Source organism: Pelophylax lessonae, assembly GCF_965119305.1.
Source record: "Pelophylax lessonae genome assembly, chromosome: 10".
Lineage (NCBI taxonomy): Eukaryota > Metazoa > Chordata > Amphibia > Anura > Ranidae > Pelophylax > Pelophylax lessonae.
The window spans coordinates 166,473,922-166,501,845 of NC_138777.1; the positions used below are offsets into that span (position 1 = coordinate 166,473,922).

The window sequence follows — 27,924 nt, forward strand, 5'->3', positions numbered from 1 at the left end:
TTGTACTGTGCATCCCCGGATCACAAGATAAACGTCTGTACCCTAGTCAACAAAAAGAAGGGTGAGTGTTCACATGTCTCTCTAGGAGGATTAACAACTTCATTCACTAACCCCTACATTTCTGTTTTTTTGACATTACAGTGGGACCAGAACAGGATTACTACTAAGGCCATGATTGACACAGGATCTTGTGGAAATTATATGGATATATGTTTTGCTGCTTTAAATAAAATTCCTATTATTTCTAAACTCAAACCTGTCTCAGTAAGTCTTATTACCGGTGTTCCGTTATCCTCTGGTCCGATCACCGATCAGACACAAGCACTTCTAGTCACTATTAACGAGTCTCATAGGGAGACTTCTACCTTCGATTTAATACCATCACCCCACTTTCCCATTGTGTTGGGACTTCCCTGGTTGCACACACACCAACCAACCATAGATTGGAAGAAACGGTCCTTGACCTTCCCTTCTTGTTATTGCGAGGAAACGTGTAACCTCCCGTTTTCCGGGAAGATTCTGTCTGTGGTGACAGATGAGATTGCACCACTATGTTATCAGGATCTTTCTGAGGTTTTTCTTGAGAAAAATGCTCAAGCATTACCTGCTCATCGAGACTATGATTGTAGCATTGATCTACTCCCAAATAGCAAATTGCCGTTCGGTCATGTTTATCCTCTTTCACAGGATGAACTTGCCCATCTCAAAACCTATTTGGATGAGAACTTGGAAAAAGGTTTTATTAGACCTTCCACTTCTTCCACAGCAGCAGGACTCTTTTTTGTTCGCAATAAAGATTCAAGTCTCAGACCTATCATCGACTACAGGAAATTGAATGCTATCACAATAAAAGATCACTATCCTCTACCGCTTATCCCTGAGCTCATTGAGCAGGTAAGTGGAGCTACCTATTTTTCAAAATTAGACCTGAAAGGAGCATACAATCTCATTCGAATCCGTGATGGACACGAGTGGAAGACTGCGTTCAGAACTAGATACGGATTGTTCGAATATCTTGTGATGCCATTCAGCCTATGCAATGCCCCTGCAGTTTTTCAACGATTTATAAACGATATTTTTAAAGACTTACTAGATGTCTGTGTTGTGGTATATCTGGACGATATACTTATATATTCACGGACCCTGTCTGAACACATAAGACATGTAAGACTTGTATTATCGAGATTGCTTGCACATAATCTTTATGTGAAGCTGAAGAAATGCTTGTTCCATAAAGATGAGGTACTCTTTCTAGGCTACATCATATCCAAAACAGGAATCGAGATGGACATGAGTAAAATATCCTGCATTCAGGATTGGCCTACACCAACTACACGCAAGGCGCTACAGCGATTCCTGGGATTTTCAAATTTCTACAGGAAGTTCATAAAAAACTTTTCTGCTATTGTGAGACCCCTCACACAGCTCACTAGCATAAAAATACCATTTAAATGGTCAGAAGAAGCAAATAAGGCTTTCCACTTGTTAAAGACAAGGTTTACTTCCGCTCCCATATTACGCCATCCAGACCCATCCCTCCAATACATTCTGGAGGTAGATGCGTCAAACATGGCAGTAGGAGCAATACTCTCCCAACGACCTACCCCCACTTCACCACTTCATCCAGTCGCCTTTTTTTCTAAATCCCTGAGCAGTCCCGAGATAAATTACCCCGTGGGTGAGAAGGAACTGCTTGCTATAAAATTGGCTGTGGAGAATTGGCGACATTTACTCGAAGGCACCCAATTACCAATAATTATATACACGGACCATAAAAACCTCCAATATCTTCAGACTAGCAAAACTCTCTCGCATCGACAGGTACGATGGTCACTATTCTTTCTAAGGTTTAACTTCCTAGTGACCTACACACCTGCAGATAAGAACAAAAAGGCGGATGCACTATCACGACTAACTGAAGAAAACTACTTTGAAATTCCTTCCGTTCCTATAATACCTCACAAACGCATTATTGGAGTTGTCCGTTCCTTGAAGGAAGAGGTTCTGCATGGTATAAGGTTGGATTCACCCCCACCACAACTAAATACCGATGCAGAAGGCTTCCTCTACTACAACGACAAACTTTACATACCACCTGCCCTACGCACCAAGATCTTGGAATTATCGCATGATGTGCCTATGGCAGGACATATGGGTATGACAAAGACTTTCAATTTGATTTCTCGGCAATTCTGGTGGCCTGACATGAAAACATCTATACAAAAATTCGTCTCTTCATGCAATGTCTGTGCCAGGTCCAAAATTGACACTACGAGACCATCCGGTCTACTATGCAGTCTACCAATACCCCAAACTCCATGGGAGGTTCTGTCATTGGACTTCATCGTAGAATTGCCTCCTTCCAAAGGATTTAATACCATCTTGGTGTCAGTGGACCATCTGACAAAGATGGAACATTTCATTGCTATTCGCAGACTACCTTCGTCCAAACAAACGGCAGAACTCCTGATGAAACATGTCTTCAGATTACATGGTATCCCAAAAACTCTTTTGTCTGACCGTGGATCCCAATTTATTTCTAAATTCTGGCAAGAACTATGTCACATACTACGGATTGAGCGGAAGCTCACTTCTCCTTACCATCAGCAGACCAACGGACAGACTGAAAGAGTCAACCAATGCATCGAGCAGTATTTACGTTGTTACACTTCTTACCAACAGGATGATTGGTTGGATCTTCTCCCCCTGGCAGAATTTGCCTACAACAACGCAACTCACAGTACAACCAAGCAGAGTCCGTTCTACTTGAACTATGGGTTCCATCCCTCTATTCTCCCTCCACGCATTCTTCCTTCAAATAACCCAGTAGCCTCAGACTATCTTTCCCAAATAAAGGATTCTCTGGGTTTACTAAATACTACCATTGCACACGCTCACAGTCAACAAAAGAAGTACTATGATCTTCGTAGAAGACCTTCTCCACAGTATACTATCGGGGACCTCGTTTGGCTCTCAACAAAAAACTTGAGACTGAAGATCCCTAGCAAAAAGCTTGGACCTCTGTTCTTGGGACCTTTCCCAATCAAGAAACTTATTGGAAAAGCTGCAGTGCAGCTTACATTGCCAATGGACCTAAAAATCCATCCCATTTCCCATGTGTCGCTACTAAAACCCCATGTTCCGGACCAAGGAATAAGGCCTAATATTCCACCTCCCCCTCCTGTACAAGTTGAAGGTGGAGAAGAATACGAGATAAAAGAGATTCTGGATTCTCGTATCTACAGAAGAAGACTTCAGTACTTGGTTAGATGGAAGAACTATGGGCCCCAAGACAACACCTGGCTAAACACCTCTGACATACATGCCCCTAGATTAATCTGCAATTTTCATGCGAGATACCCAGACAAACCAGCTCCAGAGGCCTTCAGGAGCAGGCCTTAAGGGGGGGGGTATTGTAATGTTCCGGTACCTTTGGTACCCTAAATTACACTTTCCACAAGTGTATGCGCCCTACCATTTACTTTTGGAAAGGTGCGCATACACCTTTAAGACTGGAGCTGTCATCACTCAGCGCCGGACTAGATGGCTATTTAAGGCATCGGTTCTCACTCACATGTGTTCGTTCAAACACCCTTACTTTGATGCTAACCTTGCTTGTAGCTTCCATGCTTGCAAGCTTACTTCGCTGACGGAACCTCGCTGCGCTGATCCCTGTATCCCGCTACTGGATCATCCGCCTCTCCTGAACCACCCTTCGGCTGTATCGCTAATAGTGCTAAGTACCCCGCAGGGGAATTCTCTATAAACTTATACTAAGCTTACACTATCTAGCTCTGCATAGTAAAGACTGTTTATTACATCTGCATAAAATAGATTGCTAGTTCTTGAGACTACTGCTACTTTTCTGCACTGGGTTGATCTCTTTTGTATGTCCACCTGCTATTCTATCATCTGCTATCATACAACATTGCTAAACCTTCCTGCATCCATCTGCTACTGCCTCACCTTCAAGTGTCTATCACCTACCACCTCCACTCAACCTATCCCTCAACCTTCATCATTGTGTTATCACATATATAAAGTCACTCTAGGAACCAGCTTGCTAATTGTGTGTATTTACTGGCTGAAATAAGACCTTCCACACATGATGAGTCATTGAGGTTGGGAATGGTATCTCAGCATATCTCTTACATGACTACTGACGTGGAAACTATTTCTGCAGCTGAAAATCCACACCATATAAGAAACGCAGGAGCGTTACAATTTGCAATGGAGAACTTTGCTGAGGGGATGGCAGCAGCCATTTCTGCTGTTTGTCTTTCTGTTGCTGTCTCCTGTACTCACTTGCTTTAGCTCACTGTATCTGGCTATATCCAGCGGTAATCTGTATTATATCCTGGGCTTTTGTAACATGTCCTGGGCCCATAACCTGTTAGATATAACCTTTTTGGGGCTAAACAAAGTACAGGCAGACAGTCTGTTGATTCACTGAACGCTGCTTTCTCTTTCGGAGCAGGAACTATTCTTTTTATTACTCTTTTGAGGCATAGACAAAACATGAACTCACAAATGTAACACTGCCATCTAGTGGTCATACAATGTAATAGGCACACAGCAATGACATACAGTGGTTGTTGCTGATTAAATACAAACCTTGTATGCTAACAGTAACAAGCTTGTCCGCTTCTACCAGTTTTTGCTCCTACGGCTGGCACACTACATATAGCCACTTCCCAGTGCCCTCGTTGGATATAATACAGAAAAAAGCAGCTGCAAGCCATAAACAATTATCTGATTTGACCCGGCACCAAGTATAAATCTTGCTTGGTACATTAAAAATGCTTAAGCTAAAAGGTCCATCCTGGTCATTTGTGGCCTCTTTGCTGAATGCACTTCTTTTTATGATAGAATTGGTATATTTACATTGTGACAGCCCTACTGCCACCTGCCCTAAATAAGTCTAGCAGTGGGAAAGTCCTGAATGATGGGACCTGGGACCATCACAATCTAAATCCATAACTCTTTTGAGGGTACCCTAAGGACCAGACCCTCATGGTAAACCAGCACCTATAAATTGTAAACCAGAGTGTGTAGAGCATTCCAAAAACCCTCCTCTAAACCCATATAGGCCTTCTTTAAGGAGAATATGAGAATTATCTGCACACTGCTCTGTTCCCTCAGTAAATACTTAGGGTTTGTATGGAGGAGCAAGTGGCCTACTTTCAAGGATTGAAGATTGTCAGGCCCCAACACTGTCATCTGATGAGGAGAAATAAATTAAACATGTGTGTGCTCTGACACCATCCAACAGAGAGCGTACACAGGGTAAGAACTCAAAACTCATATGGAGGAACAGGGCAGTAGTAGAGCATAGAGAAAGTGAACATTGGGTGGAGGAGGGTTCTTACAAGAGAACTTATCATTTCTCACTAAATTGCCAAATTGATGTAGTCTTTTAAGGTTTTAGTGGAGATATCGAATCATGAAACATCAGCTATAAAAGCAATAGCAACATAATAATGACCAGTGGAGAGAAGTACTACAATTAATAAATATATTTTTTACTATTAGTGTGACAACTCTTGTTCTAATTCATAGCTATTTTTAAATACAACTGTCAAACATGGACAATGAATGAATGAAGTTGCTATTAAATTATTGTAGGGCTTTGACAGGTTGCCTAATTTACTTTGGAAATGTTGCCAGGTAAAAACAGCAGTTATATTTTCCGTGTTGATGTCTGCATTTATATTTTGGATATGTGCCCAAGATTTCACAGGACATTATCATTGTGTAGTTTTGAATAAAAGAGCCTGACACAGTACTAACGCTTTGATGATTACTGGAAGATAAATGTACTTAATTCCCTCATACCATGCAGTGTTGTTATTCAACAAATAGGTGAATGGAAGATACATGACTAGAAGACGCTCATCAAATTGTATCAAGGGTTTGCATTACTTATATTCATTAACAACACACCGGAGCTTCTGTTTTGTTTCTGATGAAGAAAACGCTATCAGATAGTCTTACCCTACAACAACATCTATAATGGTAAGATAACATTTTTATATTCAGCTACATAACCTGATATTGGTGCTGTATATACTGGTCCTTATTTTATTTTTTTTCTGTTTTAGCATAGGCGAATTGTGCTGTACCTTACCTGTACTATTCTCCTTTTTATTCTTTCTGAATCACTGTCTGCTCCTAAGGTAATATTGGACTTACATAAAGATATATCCAATTTACTGTATTAATTATACTTGGCTTATAGTACATGTTTGATATTTTACTTGTTTCTGTGCACTTTCAGAATAAGTTAATGGCAAGAAATTGGGGCCCCCAGTCAATGTTGTATCTCAAAGGCAGACGTAAGCTATTTTTTTTTTTATAACAACCTGTATTTCTTGTTGTCACTATTTTAGAATGCAATTATTTGAAGAAAAAGTGTTGAACAGATTAGGATGAAAAATATGCTACTGAAATTATAAAGCAGATTTATTATCTAAAATGTTAAATGTACAATATTTTAATTTAAGACAAGCTAGATACAAAATCATATAAATGACTAAGATAGGTAGACAAAAAGGAAATACAATAGACAAATGATAAAAAGTTTATAAGACTTAAACATCCACATCATTTGTTTAACCCTATTATTGCATTGAAAGCCATTAGATAGAGTGTTTGAGTACATATTTACTACGTTTTTTAGTGTATTTTTTTAGCTTAAACAATTTGTAAAGTCACACTTTTATGGGTCATTTATTTTAGCTTAAACAATTTGTAAAGTCACACTTTTATGGGTCATCTTTTTGCATTTATTTAATGAAATATTATCACAAACCTGGGAATTTCAACCTGAAAATATACAGAGGCTACTTTGAGTGGAAATATAGAAATAAGATAATGAAAAAAATACAATTAAAGATATAAGAATACTTGACTTCTCTTGGAAAGGCAGATTTTAAGTAAACCTGTTATCCGGTTTGGTAAAGTAACAGCTAACGCCTAACCCTTCCCAGCTGCACTTACTTTCTTTTTAACTCCCACCTCGTCTAGTCTAGTTAGCTGCAGAAAACAGGAAAAGTAAGCCCTGTTTCAGCTTCGAGACACTCTACAATAGTCAGAGCTTCCACAAGGCTATCTATGGATTAGATTCTTGCACCACGTGAGAGCGCTAGACCAATTACCAAGCACCAGTGCATTCTCATGAGTAGAAGGGGTGTAAGTCACATGCTCCTTCAAACCCTGCAGTACCAGAATATTCTATTTTGCTCCAAGCACCTCAACAGAGCATTAATGAAGCAATGTGAGCATCTGCTGCTTGGGATTAGAGAGTTAAAGCAAACCTGTTGCTTTGCCTAGCATGGCCAAAGAACAATATAGCATTAAAGTGGTATTAAACCCACAAGGAAACATTTATTATATTGCAGGTTACTAATTTTTAGATATGATGGCTGCATTAGTTTTCTTTTTTAGGCTTCCTTTCCTTTATTTTCACTGGCCGGTAAGTCTGTTCATTTTTAACAGAAAAAATGTCCTGCAGATGTAGCAGCTAGAGGGTTGAGCTTGATTTATTTATGTAAAACCTTTATCCCTAAAGGAATCAAACTGTTGCTGTAACTGCTTAAAAAGTGTTAGCTTGAGTTTGGTTCAATTTGTCTAGCGTATCTAAACAGGGCACTGATAAGGCAGTACAGCCAGCCCTCCTGTACTGGGCCCAATCAGTTCAAACGGGGAGCCTGGGCACCTGCTGAGCAGGAGGCAGTGCCGGGACCATACCATCCAGCGCCCGAGGCAAACATGCCAAACTGCGCCCCCTCCTTCCCTTAGGGTTAGGATCAGGGCACCCAAATCCTTGCAAAAAAAACATTGTGCGAGGGCAGCCGCCCCTCCTGCCTACCCCTTGTCCCGGCCCTGGCACTTGCGGATCTCCCTGAGCTCTGCCAGCTTCTACTCCTTTTTCCCAATCCGGCTGCACTGCAGGGGGATCGGTTTTTGGATTTGCGCCCCCCTCCCCCTGCTGTTGGGCCCCACCTTCCCTGCAGCTCTGCTGGCTTTCCTCCTCTCCCACAATCAGCCACTGAAGGGCACACAGGGGGATTGTTTCAGGATGGAGAGTGTCATTCACTGTCCAGTGCAGCTGAGGCTGCAGAGAAAGTGACTGATGAATCTATGTCCTCGGTCCCTTTCTCTGTCCCAAATGTCTGTTAGACCCTTGATATTTAACCAAAGCCCCCCCCCAACAGGGCAGATGAAAATGCAAAAACAAATAAATAAAAAAAATACAATTCTAAAAAAAATGTTAAAAAAAACCTACGGGTTTGTGTTTTTTCTTTTCAAAAATTGTTTAGGGACTTGCTTAAATGTGGATCGCTCTTCAGAAAGCATTTGACAAGGCGGTGAGAAGGCATGTTGCCTCCTCCCCACCTGCTTTAACCCCGCACTAAAGCACTGCAACCACATGCTTTGCACGCAGTTACGTGGCACTTGCAGAGCAGTGCTATTTACTTAAATGTGTCTTGTTCGATGGGGGTATAATTTCTTGAATGGCTGCGGAGCACAGCACCGTGGCCTAGGCATTTTAGCGAAAATATCATTTGAGGGGAGGCCCTGTCATGTAGGCTGTACGGGGCCCTGTGATTTCTAACAGCAGCCCAGTATCTAAATCTGCTAGTACATCTAACACTCTCCTTACCTCAGACTGACAATGCTGCTGGCTAATTATGCCCCTGTACTCCCTCATCCAGTGTGGAGGCGCTCTAATACAGGAGGTGTGTTAGGCAGGCCATATATAATTTATTTATTTTTTCTTTTAATCAGTGGGTTAAGCTAAAAGTAAAAAAGGCCAATTCCCTTATCCACACATTCAATGTGGATGGGGGGGAATTCTTCCCACTGAGCTATTGTATTCTCCACTGACATAATGCAATGATCAGTATTGCCGGCTATAGTCAGTGGCACCGATCTTTAGGAAAAACCTAATAGGCTGGCTGTATACAAGTTGATCAAAAGATCAACTTTTGTGCAACTAGCTAGCCCATACATTGATCAAAATTCAGTCAGTACCTGCTAAACCAGCCGAATTTTGATTCATGTATGGCTGGCTTTACTGGCCAGATCACCAGGTGAAAACAGAGGAAAAAAGCCTAAAAAAAAGGAAACTAAACTAATTTAGCCAACACGTCTAATAATCAGTAAGCTACAATATATTACATTTTTAGTTTTGGGTTTTTTACCACTTTAGGGGGAAGTTTTAATTTAATTTTAATTAGGAATGAAATTTGGATTTGCCACTATCATGGGTTAGCAAATCTTTCATGTTCAAAGTCCACAGTTATCAGAAAATGTACAGTAATATTGGTCAGGCAAGACAAGTCTTTGTGACTATAATGCACTGCCTGGCCTGTAGGGACATTATAATGTGTTAGCCCCTTTACTAGAAAATGGTGGCTTCATAGCAATCATTTGTCAGTAGGCATGTGCAATTTATTTAGTAGCTAATTGAAATTCAGCCGAATTTTGCATCTTTCGGACATTCAGATGCATCCGAATGTCCAAAGAAAAAGATAACGAATTTCAACCAATACAAAATAAATTATAACAAAAATAACGAATCTATTAGGCGGACCGTGTGAAAGAGCCCTAAGTGTTGAAAGAGTACATTAAGGGCTGATAGTCTGTGTAGGAAGAGTTAGTTACTATACAGTGCTATTTTGAGGTAATTTGCTGTGGATTGTAGTGCAGTGAGCTACAAATTCTTGTGTACCTCTTCCCCCCTTTGTTCACAGTTCAAGAAACCAACTGTCCTTTTTGGAACTATTTTTGTGTGTGGCAAGAACAACTGTAGTTGCTTTTTAGCTGCTGGGACCTTCCTTGCAGTCTTTTTTTTCCCTCATGTATTTTCTTTTGTTTTGCTCCTATCCATATTTTTTATTTTCTGCAAGGTAAAAAATATTGGTTTGTGGTTTAGAGTTTCAGTTTTTAGTATTTTTTTTGGGAGGAAAGGGGTATGTTGTATTTTACTTTATTTTAATAGGGTCTTTTTTTTGATGTTCCATAGTATACACGTGTTGTTTGCCACATGTCACCACATATGTGTGCAGTAAAGTAGTGTGCTCCAAAGCATAACATATTTCTTCTTCTATTAATTTAGGCAATCACATGATCACTGAATGCAGGATGATAATGGTCATGCACAAGAATTGTTTGCCTTAGATATTGAGGATCAGGAAGATAGTGCTAGGATGAGAGAGGAAGGCTGTAACAGGCCATTAGCACCACTTAAGGGGAGTGTCATTGCTGGGTAACAGATATGTAACTTTAGGTAATATTATATGGTATAATTAGTCAGGTGGATGGAGTTTAAGCAAGAGAGTTTCATAGAGTTTAAGTGGAGAGGAGTTTCTGTTATAATAAGTTAGCAAAAAGGGATTGCATCACGCTCTGCCAGTGCCCTTTTTGGAAAAAAATGCCTGGGGAAAATAGTTTAAAAGTAAACTTTATAAGAGAGATTAAGGCCCCTTTCACACTTGTGTGACCTGAAAGTCGCAGGTCTTTGCCACGACTTTGCCACGACTCTGATGCGACTCTGACGGGACTTTGATGCAACTTAAAGCAATGCCTCTGTAATCTTGAGGTCTATGGACCTCAAGTCGCATTAAAGTTGGACCAGTAGTTCAAGGACTACTTTAAAGTTGCTGAGACTTGAAGTCGCACAAATACTCATTGGAAATCATGGGGTACGACTTGTCATGTGACTTTGCAGTCCCAAATCACAGGACAAGTCGCACAAGTGTGAAAGTGAGCACCCAACTCACTCTGAAAAAAGTAAATTATTTGCTTTGCTAGCTTCGTTAAGCCACTGTCATTGAGAAGTGTCTGTTTAACACTGGAAGGACTGTCATTTTTAATCTCTTTCTTTAGCTGAAACCAATTGGACATTATTTTATTTTTTGGGGGGCTGGGAAATTAAGAGAAAGAATGATGCTCAGTATAGAAGTGGGCTGTGTTCATGAAGTGAGGGCAGGCATGCCTGTTGTCTGCTCTGTTCTAGGAAAAAGTAAAGTGAATTCTAACTTCTACACTCATACATTGAGCAATTTTCTTTATCTCAACCACAGTTTGAAGGAAAGAAAATTGTCTGATTCCCCCATTAACAGATTCAGTGTTGGGGGAATCCCTCCTGCTGTGCTATTGTATTCCGTCAGCAGGAGGTTTTCCCATCATCAGAATACTATTACTCCTGCCGGCTATAGCCAGCGGCAAAAATCACAGGGAAAAAAAAACCAACAGCTGGTTGTATTGAAGTCAATCAAAAGATCGATTTGTTTACAACAAGCCTGCCCACACACGGATTGAAATTCAGCCAGTTCCCACTGAGGTAAGTAAAACTTCCACTTGGTTTCACTTGGCGTTAGTCAAAAAGATAGCTGTCTGCTGTTTGGAGAACATGTCACGTTCATGGATTGGTGGCTATATTTGGATTTATAAAGAGTCAGGAATCTAGAGGAGGTGCGTGTTGCCTAAAGGCAGGATTCTGAATTCCAGCCTTTGAGAGAGAACAGACAGCATGATACTGTGCAGGCTTGACTGAATTGACAATGTGTGGTTGCAGAAAGGTGTTGCTTAAGAAACAGGAAAGTTATACCTTAGGCCCAGAAGAAATTAGCTTTCTGCCATTATGGACTAATGGAGATGTTTTCCCGAATTACCCTAAATGTTTTAGTGTTGCCCTGCAGACTGCACATTGGGCCCATTGTGGTTTGTGTTGGGCCTTCTTGCTTGACTTCTTGTTTGACTTGCTTTCAAAATAGACCCAAGGACTCCTGAGTAACCTAGAAGGAGGATCAGGCCTGAGAAGAGAAGTCTTTGGGGTTTTTTTTATTAGACCCAAGGAGGTGCCTTCATCCTAGTTCTACAGAGCTAGAGGAGTTGGGGATGTCTCCCTTGAGGAATACAGGGTACAGACATCCTAAGGAGACCCTGAACCATTATTGAATTACTGGAGAGCTGCAGAGTTTTTAACTCCCTCTATTGGGAAGTTCACAAAGGTTTCCAAGAATTTGGATAAGGTTGACACTTCATGAAGGTTTTACTAATCCAGCAAGTGCAGACAGCATTGAACTCCTGATCCAATTGCCTTTCTGATCCAGGGTAATATATGTATATATAATATTGTTACTCTTATTTAATGTTTTTTTTCTGATTTGTGTAAGACACAAAGCAATAGTATATCCTGTATATATATATATATATATATATATATATATATATATATATATATATATATATATATGTAGCACCCTACAGGTAGGTGCTAGGTAAAGTATAGTGGGCCTTGGCTGCATAACAGCAGGGCCATGATTTCAGCTGGCTGTCACGTCTCCCAGGTGTGTCTGCTGAGAGGGGAGTCTCCCCACTGGCTCCATGAGAGGATTCTCATTGGGCAGTGGAGGAAACCCAATCAGAGACACACTCAGGCCTGTATCTACCCCAGAAGGCAGATTCTGCCGCAGAGGATTCTGGGAGTGGGTATAAGTTCTAAAGGAACCCATGACACAGCATCTTTGGTGGGAAGCAGAGTCCCAGGAGGGAGAGTACGGCTGTCTCTCCTCCTGTCAGAAGAAGTGTGTGTCCCGGGTGGCAGCCTGGGAATCCAAAGAGTGTGGAGCTGAGCTGCAGAGGGGATCCGGTGTGCCGAGAACCAGCGGAGAGAGAGGGGTCAAGTTCCAGGAAAGCCTACAAAGGTCGTGAGTACTGTGGACTGCCCCTGGGGGTCTGCCTAGTGTCAGAGGGGACCACTACAGAGAAGGTTCTAGGGATCCAGGAGTCAGCTAACTGTTAAAGGGGGTGCCCAGTCAGAGGACCCTGAAGTATTAGAGGGGGTACCTAGTCAGAGAACCCTGAAGCGTCAGTGGGGGTACCTGCAGTTTGGGCCCTGAAGAGTCAGTGTACAGTGTGAAGTGTAAAAAGTTGAGAGTTGCAGCAGCACAAGTAGTGACAAGGAGTAACCTCAGCCAGTAAAGGGTTAGAGGAAGCTGTTCGGTGACTTTTGAGCTATACCAAGTAGAGTAGAGCGGACACCTGGATGTCCGTGTTCGGCGGGTTCAGCCGAACTTGAAAAAAAAGTCCGGGTCCGTGTCCCGGACTTTTTCCGAACTTTACCCGGACACCGAACCCCATTGAAGTCAATGGGGACCCGAACTTTCAGGCACTAAAATGGCTCTAAAACACCAATGGAAAGGGCTGGAGTGCTGCAAATGGCAGCAAAATGTAGTTAAGAGCATGGCAAGTGCTCTGCAAACAAATGTGGATAGGGAAATAACTTAAAACAACAAAAAAAAACAGAAAAATAAAACAATTTTCTTCATCTGTGAAGGACGAGGCCCATATGGAGTAGGAGGGAGGTTGAGGTGGCTGTGGATGTGGCGGTGTAGGTGGAAGCGGCGGTGGAGGGGGACGAGGTAGCCAACACTGCTTTTTTTCAGTCATTTTAAATTAGGGTACACCCCAAAAGAGTGAGAAAGATCAAAAATATAACAATGGCTGGGTAAGGTCGGTATCCATCTCTATTCTGCACAAGGTACGGAAAAGTCCTGTGGGATCCATGCCTGGTTCATTTTAATGAACGTGAGCTTGTCCACATTGTCTCTGGACAGGTGGCTGCGCTTGTCTGTGATAACGCCCCCAGCCGTGCTAAATACATGTTCAGATAATACACTGGCTGCAGGGCACGCCAGCACCTCCAAGGCGTAAAGGGCAAGCTCAGGCCATGTGCCCAATTTGGAGACCCATAAGTTGAAGGGGGCAGACCCGTCATTCACTACATGTAGGCGTGTGCACACATACTGCTCCACCATGTTGGTGAAATGCTGCCTCCTGCTAAGACGTTCCATATGAGCTGCTGGTGCTGCTGTTTGTTGTGGCGTGCTGACAAAGCTTTTCCACATTTCGGCCATGCTAACCCTGCCTTCTGAGGTGCTGGCAGTGCCCCGGTTGCGTTGGCGACCTCTTCCTCCTCTGCCTTGGCCTTGTGCTTCCACTGTGGCCCCGCTGTCAGATGGGAATGCCAGCAGCATCGTGTCTACCAGCGTGCGCTTGTAGTCGCTCATCTTGTGATCGCGCTCCAGTGAGTGAATTAAGGACGGTACATTATCCTTGTAACGGGGATCCAGCAGCGTGGCCACCCAGTTATCAGCACAAGTTAGAATGTGGGCAACTCGGCGGTCGTTGTGGAGACACTGCAGCATGTAATTGCTCATGTGTGCCAGGCTGCCCAGAGGCAACGAAAGGCTGTCCTCTGTGGGAGGTGTATCGTCTGTGTCCTCTGTATCCCCCCAGCCACGCACCAGTGATGGCCATGAGCTGGCCTGGGTGCCACCCTGCTGTGAACATGGTTCCATCTCCTCCTCCATCTCCTCCTCCTCATCCTCCTCATCCTTCAGAACTGTGCCCTGCTGGACAATTGTGTACCTGGCGTTTGTGTGTGCAGGAACCCACCCTCGGAGCCACTTGCGAATGACTGCCCTGAAAGCCTTGGAAATGTTACCTCTTCATCCTCCTCCTCCTCCTCATCCTGTGCCACATCCTCTTCCATCATCGCCCGAATCGTTTTTTGAAGGAGGCATAGCAGTGGGATAGTTAAGCTGACAACGGCGTCATCGGCACTGGCCATGTTGGTGGAGTACTCAAAACAACACAACAAGGCACACAGGTCTCGCATGGAGGCCCAGTTATTAGTGGTGAAGTGGTGCTGTTCCGCAGAGCGACTCACGCGTGCGTGCAGCAGCTGAAACTCCACTATGGCCTGCTGCTGCTCGCACAGTCTTTCTAGCATGTGCAAGGTGGATTTCCACCTTGTGGGCATGTCACATATGAGGCGGTGAGCGGGAAGGCCGAAGTTACGCTGCAGCGCTGACAGGCGAGCAGCAGCAGGGTGAGAACGCCGAAAGTGCGCACAGACGGCCCGCACTTTCTGCAGCAGCTCTGACATATCGGGGTAATTTTTAAGGAACCTCTGCACCACCAAATTCAGCACATGCGCCAGGCAAGGGATGTGCGTCAAACCGGCTAGGCCCAGAGCTGCTATGAGATTTCGCCCATTATCGCACACCACCAGGCCGGGCTTGAGGCTCGCTGGCAGCAACCACTCATTTGTCTGCTGTTCCATGCTCCTCCACAACTCCTGCGCGGTGTGTGGTTTTTCACCCAAACAGGCAAGTTTTAAAACTGCCTGCTGTCGTTTACCCCTGGCTGTGCTGAAGTTGGTGGTGAAGGTGTTACGCTGACCGGATGAGGAGGCGGTAGAGGACGAGGAAGCGGAGTAGGAGGAGTTAGGAACAGGAGGCAAACTGAAGTGCCCTGCAATCCTCGGTGGTGGAAGGACATGCGCCAAATTGCTATCCGCCTCAGGCCCATTCGCCACTGCATTTACCCAGTGTGCCGTTAGGAAGATATACTGCCCCTGACCGTGCTTACTGGTCCACGCATCGGTAGTTAGGTGGACCTTGCCACAGATGGCGTTGCGCAGTGCACACCTGATTTTTTCCCCGACTTGGTTGTGCAGGGAAGGGATGGCTTGCCTGGAAAAGTAGTGGCGGCTGGGCAGGACGTACTGTGGGACAGCCACCGACGTAAGGCTTTTAAAACTGTGCGTCTCCACCAGACGGAATGACAGCATTTCAAAGGCCAAGAATTTTGAAATGCTGGCATTCAGGGCCAGGGATCGCGGGTGGGTAGGGGGGTACTTCCTCTTCCTCTGAAGTGTTTGGGAGATGGAAAGCTGAACGCTTCCACGGGACATTGTGGAGATGGTTGGTGACCAGGTGGTGGTGTTGCTGACAGATCGTCTGTTTGCGGGGTGGCAGGTGCCGGTATCACTACAGAGGTGGATGAAGAGGCCGAGACTGCAGCAGAAGAGGAAGCAGGAGGAGCCAGAGACCTTTCTTGGTTTTGAAGGTGTCCACTCCACTGCAGCTCGTGCTTTGCACTTAGATGCCTGATCATGCAGGTTGTGTTCAGGTTGAGAAGGTTTATGCCTCACTTCAGGCTCTGATTGCACAGGATGCAAACCACTCGTGCCCTGTCATCAGCACATTTTCTGAAGAACTTCCACGCTAGAGAACTCCTTTGAGCTGGCTTTGGTGCGCTCGGTCCCTTGCTGCGTTGGGCAGTAGCAGGCGTAGTGTCTAGGGCACGGACACTCCGCTTCTGCACCCTGCTCCCTCTTCTGCTTTGCTGGTGGCTCTGTGCGACTACCGCCTCTTCCTCCAAACTACTCAGGTCACCTGCATGACCTTCATTCCATGTGGGGTTGAGGACCTCATCGTCCTCCACATCATCTTCCTCTGTCTTCACCCCTGCCCTCCTTTTCGGTCTCCACAAATCTGAGTGCCGCAGCAGGTGCCACTCTGACCTTTCTGCAGTAGACTGGGTGGGAGACAATGTGAAGGAACTGGAGGCACTGTCAGCAGCAAACCAATCTACTATCGCCTCTACTTGTTCTGGCCTCAACACTTGTAGAGGCGCATGATGCCCTACCAAATACTGCTGCAGGTTCTGTCGGCCTACTCACACTTGAGGAAGGTGTTTCACTTGTGCGTGTAGCTGGCACAGATCGACCACGTCCTCTCCTTGCAACAGGAGCTCTACCAGCAGCACCACGACCCAGGCCACGGCCCCTATTTGACGGTCTCCTCATATTTCTGTAATTTATGATCTTGCCCTAGAAAGGTGTTTATTGAATAGCGGAACAAAACAACAACAGTATCGCATGGGTGTATCTCACTGTCAAATATGCAAACTATGCCGCAATTTAATTTTTTTTACCCCAAAAGGGTGTTTATTAAATAGCGGTATAGAAAAACAGCATACAAATACAACGTGTGTATCTCACAGTCAAATATGCAAAGTATGCCGCGATTTAATTTTTTTCACCCCAAAAGGGTGTATATTGAATAGCGGAATAGAAAAAAGGATATAAAACGGTGTATCTCACACGTACAAACACAGACTAGGCCCCGATTGAGGAAGAGGAGTAGGAGAAGTTCGGAACAGGAGGCAAACTGAAGCGCCCTGCAATCCTCGGCGGTGGAAGAAGATGCGCCAAACAAATTTAAAAGGTGTATCTCACACGTACCGATACAGACTATGCCGTAATTTAATTTTTTACACTCCAAAAGGGTGTATATTGAATAGCAGAATAGAAAAAAATTTATAAAACGGTGTATCTCACACGTACAAACACAGACTAGGCCTCGATTACAATTTTTTGTACCCTAAAGGGAGGATGAGGATGAGGAAGAGGAGTAGGAGGAGTTAGGAACAGGAGGCAAACTGAAGCACCCTGCAATCCTCGGCGGTGGAAGATGCGCCCCAAAAATTTGGAAGGTGTATCTCACACGTGCCGATACAGACTATGCCTAAATTTAATTCTTTTTACCCCAAAGGGTGTAGATTGAATAGCGGAATAGAAAAATTTTTATAAAACGGTGTATCTCACACGTACAAACACAGACTAGGCCCAGATTACAATTTTTTGTACCCTACAGGAAGGATGAGGAGCAGGAGGAGTTCAGAACAGGAGGCAAACTGAAGCACCCTGCAATCCTCGGCGGTGGAAGATGCGCCCCAAAAATTTGGAAGGTTTATCTCACACGTACCGATAGAGACTATGCCGCAATTTAATTATTTTTACCCCAAAGGGTGTAGATTGAATAGCGGAATAGAAAAAAATGTATAAAACGGTGTATCTCACACGTACAAACACAGACTAGGCTCCGATTACAATTTTTTGTACCCTAAAGGCAGGATGAGGAGTAGGAGGAGTTCGGAACAGGAGGCAAACTGAAGCACCCTGCAATCCTCGGCGGTGGAAGATGCGCCCCAAAAATTTGGAAGGTGGATCTCACACGTACCGATACAGACTATGCTGCAATTTAATTCTTTTTACCGCAAAGGGTGTAGATTGAATAGCGAAATAGAAAAAAAAATTATAAAACGGTGTATCTCACAGGCACAAACACAGACTAGGCCCCAATTACAATTTTTTGTACCCTACAGGCAGGATGAGGAGTAGGAGGAGCTCGGAACAGGAGGCAAACTGAAGCACCCTGCAATCCTCGGCGATGGAAGATGCGCCCCAAAAATTTGGAAGGTGTATCTCACACGTACCGATACAGACTATGCCGCAATTTATTTATTTTTACCCCAAAAAGGTGTAGATTGAATAGCGGAATAGAAAATATGATATAAAAAGGTGTATCTCACACGTACAGACCCAGACTAGGCCCCGATTACAATTTTTTGTACCCTAAAGGCAGGATGAGGAGTAGGAGGAGTACGGAAAAGGAGGCAAACTGAAGCACCCTGCAATCCTCGGCGGTGGAAGATGCGCCCCAAAAATTTGGAAGGTGTATCTCACACGTACTGATACAGGCTATGCCGCAATTTAATTCTTTTTACCCCAAAGGGTGTAGATTGAATAGCAGAATATAAAAGATTTTATAAAACGGTGTCTCTCACACGTACAAACACAGACTAGGCCCCGATTACAATTTTTTGTACCCTAAAGGCAGGATGAGGAGTAGGAGGAGTTCGGAACAGAAGGCAAACTGAAGCACCCTGCAATCCTCGGCGGTGGAAGATGCGCCCCAAAAATTTGGAAGGTTTATCTCACACGTACTGATACAGACTATGCTGCAATTTAATTCTTTTTACCCAAAAGGGTGTAGATTGAATAGCGGAATAGAAAAAAATGTATAAAACGGTGTATCTCACACGTACAAACACAGACTAGGCCCCGATTACAATTTTTGTACCCTACAGGCAGGATGAGGAGTAGGAGGAATTCGGAACAGGAGGCAAACTGAAGCACCCTGCAATCCTCGGCGGTGGAAGATGCGCCCCAAAAATTTGGAAGGTGTATCTCACACGTACCGATACAGACTATGCCGCAATTTAATTCTTTTTACCCCAAAGGGTGTATATTGAATAGCGGAATAGAAAAGATTTTATAAAACGGTGTATCTCACACGTACAAACACAGACTAGTCCCCGATTTCAATTTTTTGTACCCTACAGGCAGGATGAGGAGTAGGAGGAGTTCCGAACAGGAGGCAAACTGAAGCACCCTGCAATCCTCAGCGGTGGAAGATGCGCCCCAAAAATTTGGAAGGTGTATCTCACACGTACCGATACAGACTATGCCGCAATTTAATTCTTTTTACCCAAAAGGGTGTAGATTGAATAGCGGAAGAGAAAAAAATTATAAAATGGTGTATCTCACACGTACAAACACAGACTAGGCCCCGATTACAATTTTTTGTACCCTACAGGCAGGATGAGGAGTAGGAGGAGTTCGGAACAGGAGGCAAACTGAAGCACCCTGCAATCCTCAGCGGTGGAAGATGCGCCCCAAAAATTTGGAAGGTTTTTCTCACACGTACTGATACAGACTATGCTGCAATTTAATTCTTTTTACCCAAAAGGGTGTAGATTGAATAGCGGAATAGAAAAAAATGTATAAAACGGTGTATCTCACACGTACAAACACAGACTAGGCCCCGATTACAATTTTTTGTACCCTACAGGCAGGATGAGGAGTAGGAAGAGTTCGGAACAGGAGACAAACTGAAGCACCCTGCAATCCTCGGCGTTGGAAGATGCTCCCCAAAAATTTGGAAGGTGTATCTCACACGTACCGATAGAGACTATGCCGCAATTTAATTCTTTTTACCCCAAAGGGTGTAGATTGAATAGCGGAATAGAAAAGATTTTATAAAACGGTGTATCTCACACGTACAAACACAGACTAGTCCCCGATTTCAATTTTTTGTACCCTACAGGCAGGATGAGGAGTAGGAGGAGTTCCGAACAGGAGGCAAACTGAAGCACCCTGCAATCCTCAGCGGTGGAAGATGCGCCCCAAAAATTTGAAAGGTGTATCTCACACGTACCGATACAGACTATGCCGCAATTTAATTCTTTTTACCCAAAAGGGTGTAGATTGAATAGCGGAAGAGAAAAAAATTATAAAATGGTGTATCTCACACGTACAAACACAGACTAGGCCCCGATTACAATTTTTTGTACCCTACAGGCAGGATGAGGAGTAGGAGGAGTTCGGAACAGGAGGCAAACTGAAGCACCCTGCAATCCTCGGCGGTGGAAGATGCGCCCCAAAAATTTGGAAGGTTTTTCTCACACGTACTGATACAGACTATGCTGCAATTTAATTCTTTTTACCCAAAAGGGTGTAGATTGAATAGCGGAATAGAAAAAAATGTATAAAACGGTGTATCTCACACGTACAAACACAGACTAGGCCCCGATTACAATTTTTTGTACCCTACAGGCAGGATGAGGAGTAGGAAGAGTTCGGAACAGGAGACAAACTGAAGCACCCTGCAATCCTCGGCGTTGGAAGATGCTCCCCAAAAATTTGGAAGGTGTATCTCACACGTACCGATAGAGACTATGCCGCAATTTAATTCTTTTTACCCCAAAGGGTGTAGATTGAATAGCGGAATAGAAAAGATTTTATAAAACGGTGTATCTCACACGTACAAACACAGACTAGTCCCCGATTTCAATTTTTTGTACCCTACAGGCAGGATGAGGAGTAGGAGGAGTTCCGAACAGGAGGCAAACTGAAGCACCCTGCAATCCTCAGCGGTGGAAGATGCGCCCCAAAAATTTGGAAGGTGTATCTCACACGTACCGATACAGACTATGCCGCAATTTAATTCTTTTTACCCAAAAGGGTGTAGATTGAATAGCGGAAGAGAAAAAAATTATAAAATGGTGTATCTCACACGTACAAACACAGACTAGGCCCTGATTACAATTTTTTGTACCCTACAGGCAGGATGAGGAGTAGGAGGAGTTCGGAACAGGAGGCAAACTGAAGCACCCTGCAATCCTCGGCGGTGGAAGATGCGCCCCAAAAATTTGGAAGGTTTTTCTCACACGTACTGATACAGACTATGCTGCAATTTAATTCTTTTTACCCAAAAGGGTGTAGATTGAATAGCGGAATAGAAAAAAATGTATAAAACGGTGTATCTCACACGTACAAACACAGACTAGGCCCCGATTACAATTTTTTGTACCCTACAGGCAGGATGAGGAGTAGGAAGAGTTCGGAACAGGAGACAAACTGAAGCACCCTGCAATCCTCGGCGTTGGAAGATGCTCCCCAAAAATTTGGAAGGTGTATCTCACACGTACCGATAGAGACTATGCCGCAATTTAATTATTTTTACCCCAAAGGGTGTAGATTGAATAGCGGAATAGAAAATATGATATAAAAAGGTGTATCTCACACGTACAGACCCAGACTAGGTCCCGATTACAATTTTTTGTACCCTAAAGGCAGGATGAGGAGTAGGAGGAGTTCGGAACAGGAGGCAAACTGAAGCACCCTGCAAACCTCGGGGGTGGAAGATGCGCCCCAAAAATTTGGAAGGTGTATCTCACACGTACCGATACAGACTATGCCGCAATTTAATTCTTTTTACCCAAAAGGGTGTAGATTGAATAGCGGAATAGAAAAAAATGTATAAAACGGTGTATGTCACACGTACAAACACAGACTAGGCCCAGATTACAATTTTTTGTACCCTACAGGCAGGATGAGGAGTAGGAAAAGTTCGGAACAGGAGGCAAACTGAAGCACCCTGCAATCCTCGGCGGTGGAAGATGCTCCCCAAAAATTTGGAAGGTGTATCTCACACGTACCGATAGAGACTATGCCGCAATTTAATTCTTTTTACCCCAAAGGGTGTAGATTGAATAGCGGAATAGAAAATATGATATAAAAAGGTGTATCTCACACATACAGACCCAGACTAGGTCCCGATTACAATTTTTTGTACCCTAAAGGCAGGATGAGGAGTAGGAGGAGTTCGGAACAGGAGGCAAACTGAAGCACCCTGCAAACCTCGGGGGTGGAAGATGCGCCCCAAAAATTTGGAAGGTGTATCTCACACGCACCGATACAGACTATGCTGCAATTTAATTATTTTTACCCAAAAGGGTGTAGATTGAATAGCGGAATAGAAAATATGATATAAAAAGGTGTATCTCACACGTACAGACCCAGACTAGGTCCCGATTACAATTTTTTGTACCCTAAAGGCAGGATGAGGAGTAGGAGGAGTTCGGAACAGGAGGCAAACTGAAGCACCCTTCAATCCTTGGGGGTGGAAGATGCGACCCAAAAATTTGGAAGGTGTATCTCACACGTACCGATATAGACTATGCCGCAATTACATTTTTTTTACCCCAAAAAGGTGTAGATTGAATAGCGGAATAGAAAATATGATATAAAATTGGTGATTTTTCAATAGCACATGTGAACACAGCAGTGTCTTATGTCACGGTCAGCTCAGGAGCAAGCAGGCTATGAAGGAAAAAAAAAAATTCCCCTTTAACTTTGTAATTTTAAAATAGCAGATTAGAACAGCAATCTGTAGTAAAATATAGCTGAACGCTGCACACAACAGACTGATAAAAATATATTTTTTTCTCCCTTCTCCTCCTCCTCCTCCTCAGTGGGCTCAAGTGAGGGCAAAAAGATTGTTCACTGCACCACCCCCCACACTGCAAAATCGATGTAGATCGCTAACGGACGATTGTTCTGTCCCTGCCTAATCTCTCCAGCCTGTCCCTAAAATGCTCAAATAACTTTCCCTGCCTACACTCCGACCTGTCCCTGCATTCTTTTCGGGCACAATTTTTCGCTGTCTGTCCCTAATCAGCAGCCAGCACGTATGATGTGTGCTCTCACCCTAAACTACAGCAGAATGACGCACCGCGCTGTATCTCTCGAACTTATAAAGACATGGATCACATGCTTCAGATGGCTAATCACAGCTACTAATACATTAGTAGGCATGGCTGGGATGGCTTAAGGCACACCAGTTAAACGCTTGTTGATTGGCTGTTGAAAGTCCGCCATTAAAAGCGTGCCATTACATACAAAACAGGAAATAAAATTACCGAACACGGATTTTAAACTCGAACATACAGTAAAGTTTTCGGGTCCGTGTCCGGGTAGCAAAAATCCAATTATCCGGTACGAACCCCAATGATACAGTCTGTGTTCGCTCAACACTAATAGCAAGTATCAGGAGTCAAGAGTTCTACAGTCCTGGAGCTTTTGAGCTAACTATCTAAGCTAAAGTCAAGGTTTTAGCACTAATTCAGTCAAGCAGCAGTTGAAGCGTCAGGAAGCGCTGGTCGGCATTCAGCTGGCACCAAGACAGCGCTAGTAAGCATTTTTCTTGTACAAAGTTAAGCCTATAAGAGCCAGAGGAGTATCCCACTCATTCCCTTCTCCCATTCCCTAAATACAATAAAACAAACAAACAAACCAAAGATGCCGGAATGGTCATTGTCTCAGTTCTCACACCTGGGTTCACAACTTAAATGTGTTGGAAGTGTTACTGGTACTGACAGCACACCCACCTCAGGCCGGGGAGGCATTTGATTGGTCCCAAATGTATTATTCAACAAGAAAATGACCCCAAACCTAAAGCCAATGTAATTAAGAACTATCTTCAGTGTAAAGAAAAACAAGGGATCCTGGAAGTGATGGTTTGGTCCCCACAGAGTCCTGACCTCAACATCATTGAATCTGTCTGGGATTACACGAAGAGACAGGAGGATTTAATGCAGCCTACATCCACAGAAGATCTATGGTTAGTACCCAAGATGTTTGGAACAACCCACCTGCAGAGTTCCTTCAAAAACTGTGTGCAAGTCTATCTAGAAGAATTGATGCTGTTTTGAAGGCAAAGGGTGGTCACACCAAATATTGATTTGATTAGCATTTCTCATCTGTTCATTTACTTTCTATTTTGTTGATTAATGAAAAAAAAAAAAAATCTTTTAACACTTCTATTTCTGAAAGTATTCATAATTTACAGCTTTATTACACCTGCCTAAAACTTTTCCACAGTGGTGTCTTTATCATTGTATTCTGCTAGAATCTAGTGAACATGCACATCTGTAATGCTTTAAAAATATGCAGTTATGAGTGCCTCATAAGTTATAATTTAGGCATTCATATAGCTAAATATATGCTAAACTTATACAGATTAGGTTTTTTTCAACAGTAATGATGCTTTGTTCAATCTTTCTCTACAGATGGCAGAAGATTTGTATCAGACTATGAGGAGCAGTATCAGAAAATACATTTGGATACCTGGAATTCAATTCTTAAGCGTAAGTGAAGAAAGACATTTACACCCTTTTCTCCACGGTTATACTCTCAAGACCTATGCAAGATTTGAACCAGATATCTTAAAAGAAATGTAGGTGTAAAAAGCAATTTAGTATAAATGTTATTTTTGTATTTGTTATGGTTGAGATAAAACAAATACAATAGTTACCATTTAGTCCCCGTTCACACTGGGGCGACCTGTGAGGCGACCTGGTCGCCTCACAGGTCGCCGTAGGTCGCCTTCCATAGGGAAGCTGCGGACCCATTCTAATAGGAGCGACACAAGTCGCTCCAACTTAGAAAAAGGGTCCGGAGCTTCTTTGGGGCGACCCGGAGCGACCGTCATAGACTTCAATGTTATGAAATCCATGCCGGCCGCTCCGAGGTCGCGGCGCGCTGCTCGCACCGCGACCTCGGAGGTCGCCCCTTAAAGTCGGATCGCCCCAGTGTGAACGGGCCTTAGGCTTAAACTGATTGTAAATAATTGCCTTGTAAAACCTCTCATTCCATTTACAATTGAAACAAAATGCAAAACATTTGTATATAGATATAACAAACATTATAAATGCCCCCCCCCTTTTTTTATAAGTGATCAAATTCTCACTGCTCCCTCTGTTCTCAACAGCATAAGAGCTGGGGTGAGGAGAACCAACAGTCCACTGAGCTTCCCAGCGAATGGATGTGCAGGGGGTGGGGTGGGGGGATTTGAGGACAAGTCTGATCATTGGATGAGGGCAGGCTGAGTTCCCAGCACAGCCAGAGAACTGACCACGCTGTTTTCTCCTGCTTAGTGTGGTCAGTGTTTAATTGGACAGCAGAGGGACTGTCAGGCTCACCAGGGCTGTCCCACAAAGGAAGTAATAAAAAGAGATCAGGATGCTTTCTGATACAAGTACATGGTACAGCAGGCACATATCAGAAATATGAAATGCTGGGGTAACAAACGCTACTTTATTATGAAATGTTCCATATGAATATTTAATATTTTCAAATGCAGCCAGCAAATGGCGCTCTGGGTTCCTACTCATATGTTTTCCATGGATTTTACTAGCCTCTCTGCTAAAAAACACACCTTGTAGCCAGGCCCGTTGCTACAAGGCAGGCAAACCAAGCAATTGCTTGGGGCCCCGAGCTGGCCTGGGGCCCCAAGACAACGACTGGTTAGGAATAAATGTAAGGACACTGTGTAAGGCTGTGAGTGCCCTTTTGATCGTCAATGCAGTAAAGTGCAATGACACTGTTATCGGGATCTCCCTCAAGGGGCCCCTCTCTGCCTCAACAGGTTTGTAAAAAGTCTGATAAGATCTGCAGACACAAGAGAGATCCCTGGCCTACCAGCTAGACTTTATGCAGAGCATGGACAGTGCAGACTGACAGCTCCTACTGTATATAGATAGCAGGGCTCTAAATGCAATTACAATTCCTGCAGCCAGTGTGGATGAGTTAGGAGCAGATAGCATCAGGGTGAGTAGCTGCTAGGACCCTCTGCTTCTACATCTGCCAAGTGCTGACAGGTCTGAAAACTTCTTTCTTTTTTTTTCTATCTCCCTTCTAATCTTAGTCTTCCTATGTCTCTTTTTGTTTATCTGTCCCCCTCCTCTCTCTCTCTCTCTCTCTCTCTCTCTCTCTCTCTCCCTCTCCTTTCTTTCTTTATTATATCTATATCTATCTATCTATATCATATATGTAAATATATATATATATATAGATAGATACTTAAACTGTATGGCTATGCTGTGGTTCTTGTAGGCTTTGCGTGTGTGTGGGGGTCGGGGGGCCTCCATGTCCATTCTGCTTGGGGCCCCCAAATTCCTTCAAACGGCCCTGCTTGTAGCTTACAGAGCTCAGTAGTTCAATGTTAAAGTTATACACACAAATAAATACGTCAAACCAGTGACTCATCCCTCTGCCTTTTACTGCTCTTCTTTCCATACAGCTCTATCTGTGGTTTCAGTCAGAGACAGTATCTGAAAGGAAGCAACTTCTGTTGCACTCTCTTTTTAGAAAATCCATAGTGCTCTAAGAATCCATGGTCATAGGTGTCGCCCTTATATATCTTCTTTTGTTTTAAATGTTTTTAAACCACAGCACATTTTTTCAATGCTTATTTTTTTTTCATTTTATTGCAACTCACAAACTTTAGGCTACATTCCATAGACACTATTTTCTATTTCCCTTTAGCTATGTATTACTTAAAGCAGAACTTTTGAAAAAAAAAAAAAAAAAAACAACATTTGCAAACAGTAAGGGCTCTTTCACATGGTCCGCCTCAGCAGGGGATCGTAAACACAGATCCCCACTGAGCAGGAAGGTGACAGCTCCCTCTTCACTCTGTGTGCGGAGAGGGAGGTGTCAGAGCCCCGCTGCTCTCTAAAATTGCAGCTAATTCCAATGGGAACTAATAAAGGTTCATCTTCAGTTTACAATACTAATCAAGAACTGTAATTGTCTGCTATTGGCAAAGTCCTTACTTTTTTTTTCAAGTTTTCTGATCTTTATAAATCAGTCCCATTTCTAAATGCTCAAGACCTTCTGTAGGTGTTGTGTAAATGTATCAGCCAAATGGTCAGACCATTTGGTGATATGCAATTTCTGCTTTACTAAACAATGGAGGTTAGCATAACATTGCATGGGGGATAACAGTAGGGAAAACAGGAATGGAAGAAATGAGAACAATTCTACAAATGGCCACTAGATGGCAGTAGAGTTCCAGAGTTCAGTTCAGTGTCTGAACTGATAAAGACAAAGTTTCTCACATGTTTACTCTATGAAGGAAGGTTCTGGGAAGCTCATGGCTGGATGCATCTGCGGCTGGCATAGGCTTCACACTGGCACTGCTGCTGTAGTTTTCGGTCAGGAGGTTCTGGTGGTTGAGGATAGATAGGGCCACTCCACTGCATGGACAGCCTCTCCACCAGGACTATAGCCAAGTCCTCTCCAGTGACTGGGGCTTAGAAAGATGCTGTGTGCTCTTGTGCTCGCTGCTGGTGGCCCGCACACCAGACTTAACAGGAGAGAACCCAGGACCTGGTGACAGTTAACTTGCCCAGTCACTGCTGTCCTATCAGGCAGGGTCTCTCTGAGCACAGGAAGCAGGGAGGCGCTGGAATTGATATCCCATGGGCATGTCCAAGAGCTTAGGGGATGCTGGGATGCTGGGAGCCCAGAGGATTGCGGGCGTTTGGATTAAAGGAACCTGCACCTGACTGTTGATAAAGGGCCACCCCAAAACATAGGTAATCTCTGAAACTCCCTTTCTTGGTTTCAGTGAAACGAAGAAGCAGTTTGGGAAGGGCTGTCATGTTCTTGCAAGTTCAGAAGCAGAACCTTTATCTTATATAAATACTGACTCTTTTGCAGTATGTTGCTTTATTTCTTCTATGTTCATGTTTTGCAAGTGATGTATAATAATAATAAGTACATATCTATATTTTTGAAAGGATACCTGTTTCTTTTTGGAACTGAAAAATGGCACACAAAGTTTCTGTGGAATGTGAGCCTGAAGAAAAAGAAAAGTCAATCAGTGCCATAGGTATGACAAAATAATACTATTTTCAAAAAGTGAGACAAAAAGCATGTTTGCTACAATTCTTTAATGATGGTGTTCAAAGATAATTATTTTATCCTCTAGTGATTATCTGTATACTGGGTACTTCAGTCTTCAATCTTTCTTTTTTTGTGTGTACTGGTCCAAATCATTTGGTGAAGGGGGGATTATGGTGTGGGGT

General features: G+C 43.5%; 1 protein-coding gene across 1 annotated transcript; it reads left to right on the forward strand.

Moving 5' to 3' along the window:
• Positions 1–5,818: 5,818 nt before the first annotated feature.
• LOC309566003 (spexin prohormone 2-like) lies at positions 5,819–27,728 on the forward strand (the record flags this gene model as incomplete). The annotated part of the gene is made up of 5 exons (XM_082271022.1): positions 5,819–6,015; positions 6,102–6,176; positions 6,278–6,335; positions 24,121–24,198; positions 27,637–27,728. The coding sequence occupies exons 1-5, from the start codon at positions 6,013–6,015 to the stop codon at positions 27,726–27,728; spliced, it is 306 nt and encodes a 101-aa protein (XP_082127148.1). The 5' UTR covers positions 5,819–6,012.
• Between the last annotated feature and the right edge of the window lie 196 nt (positions 27,729–27,924).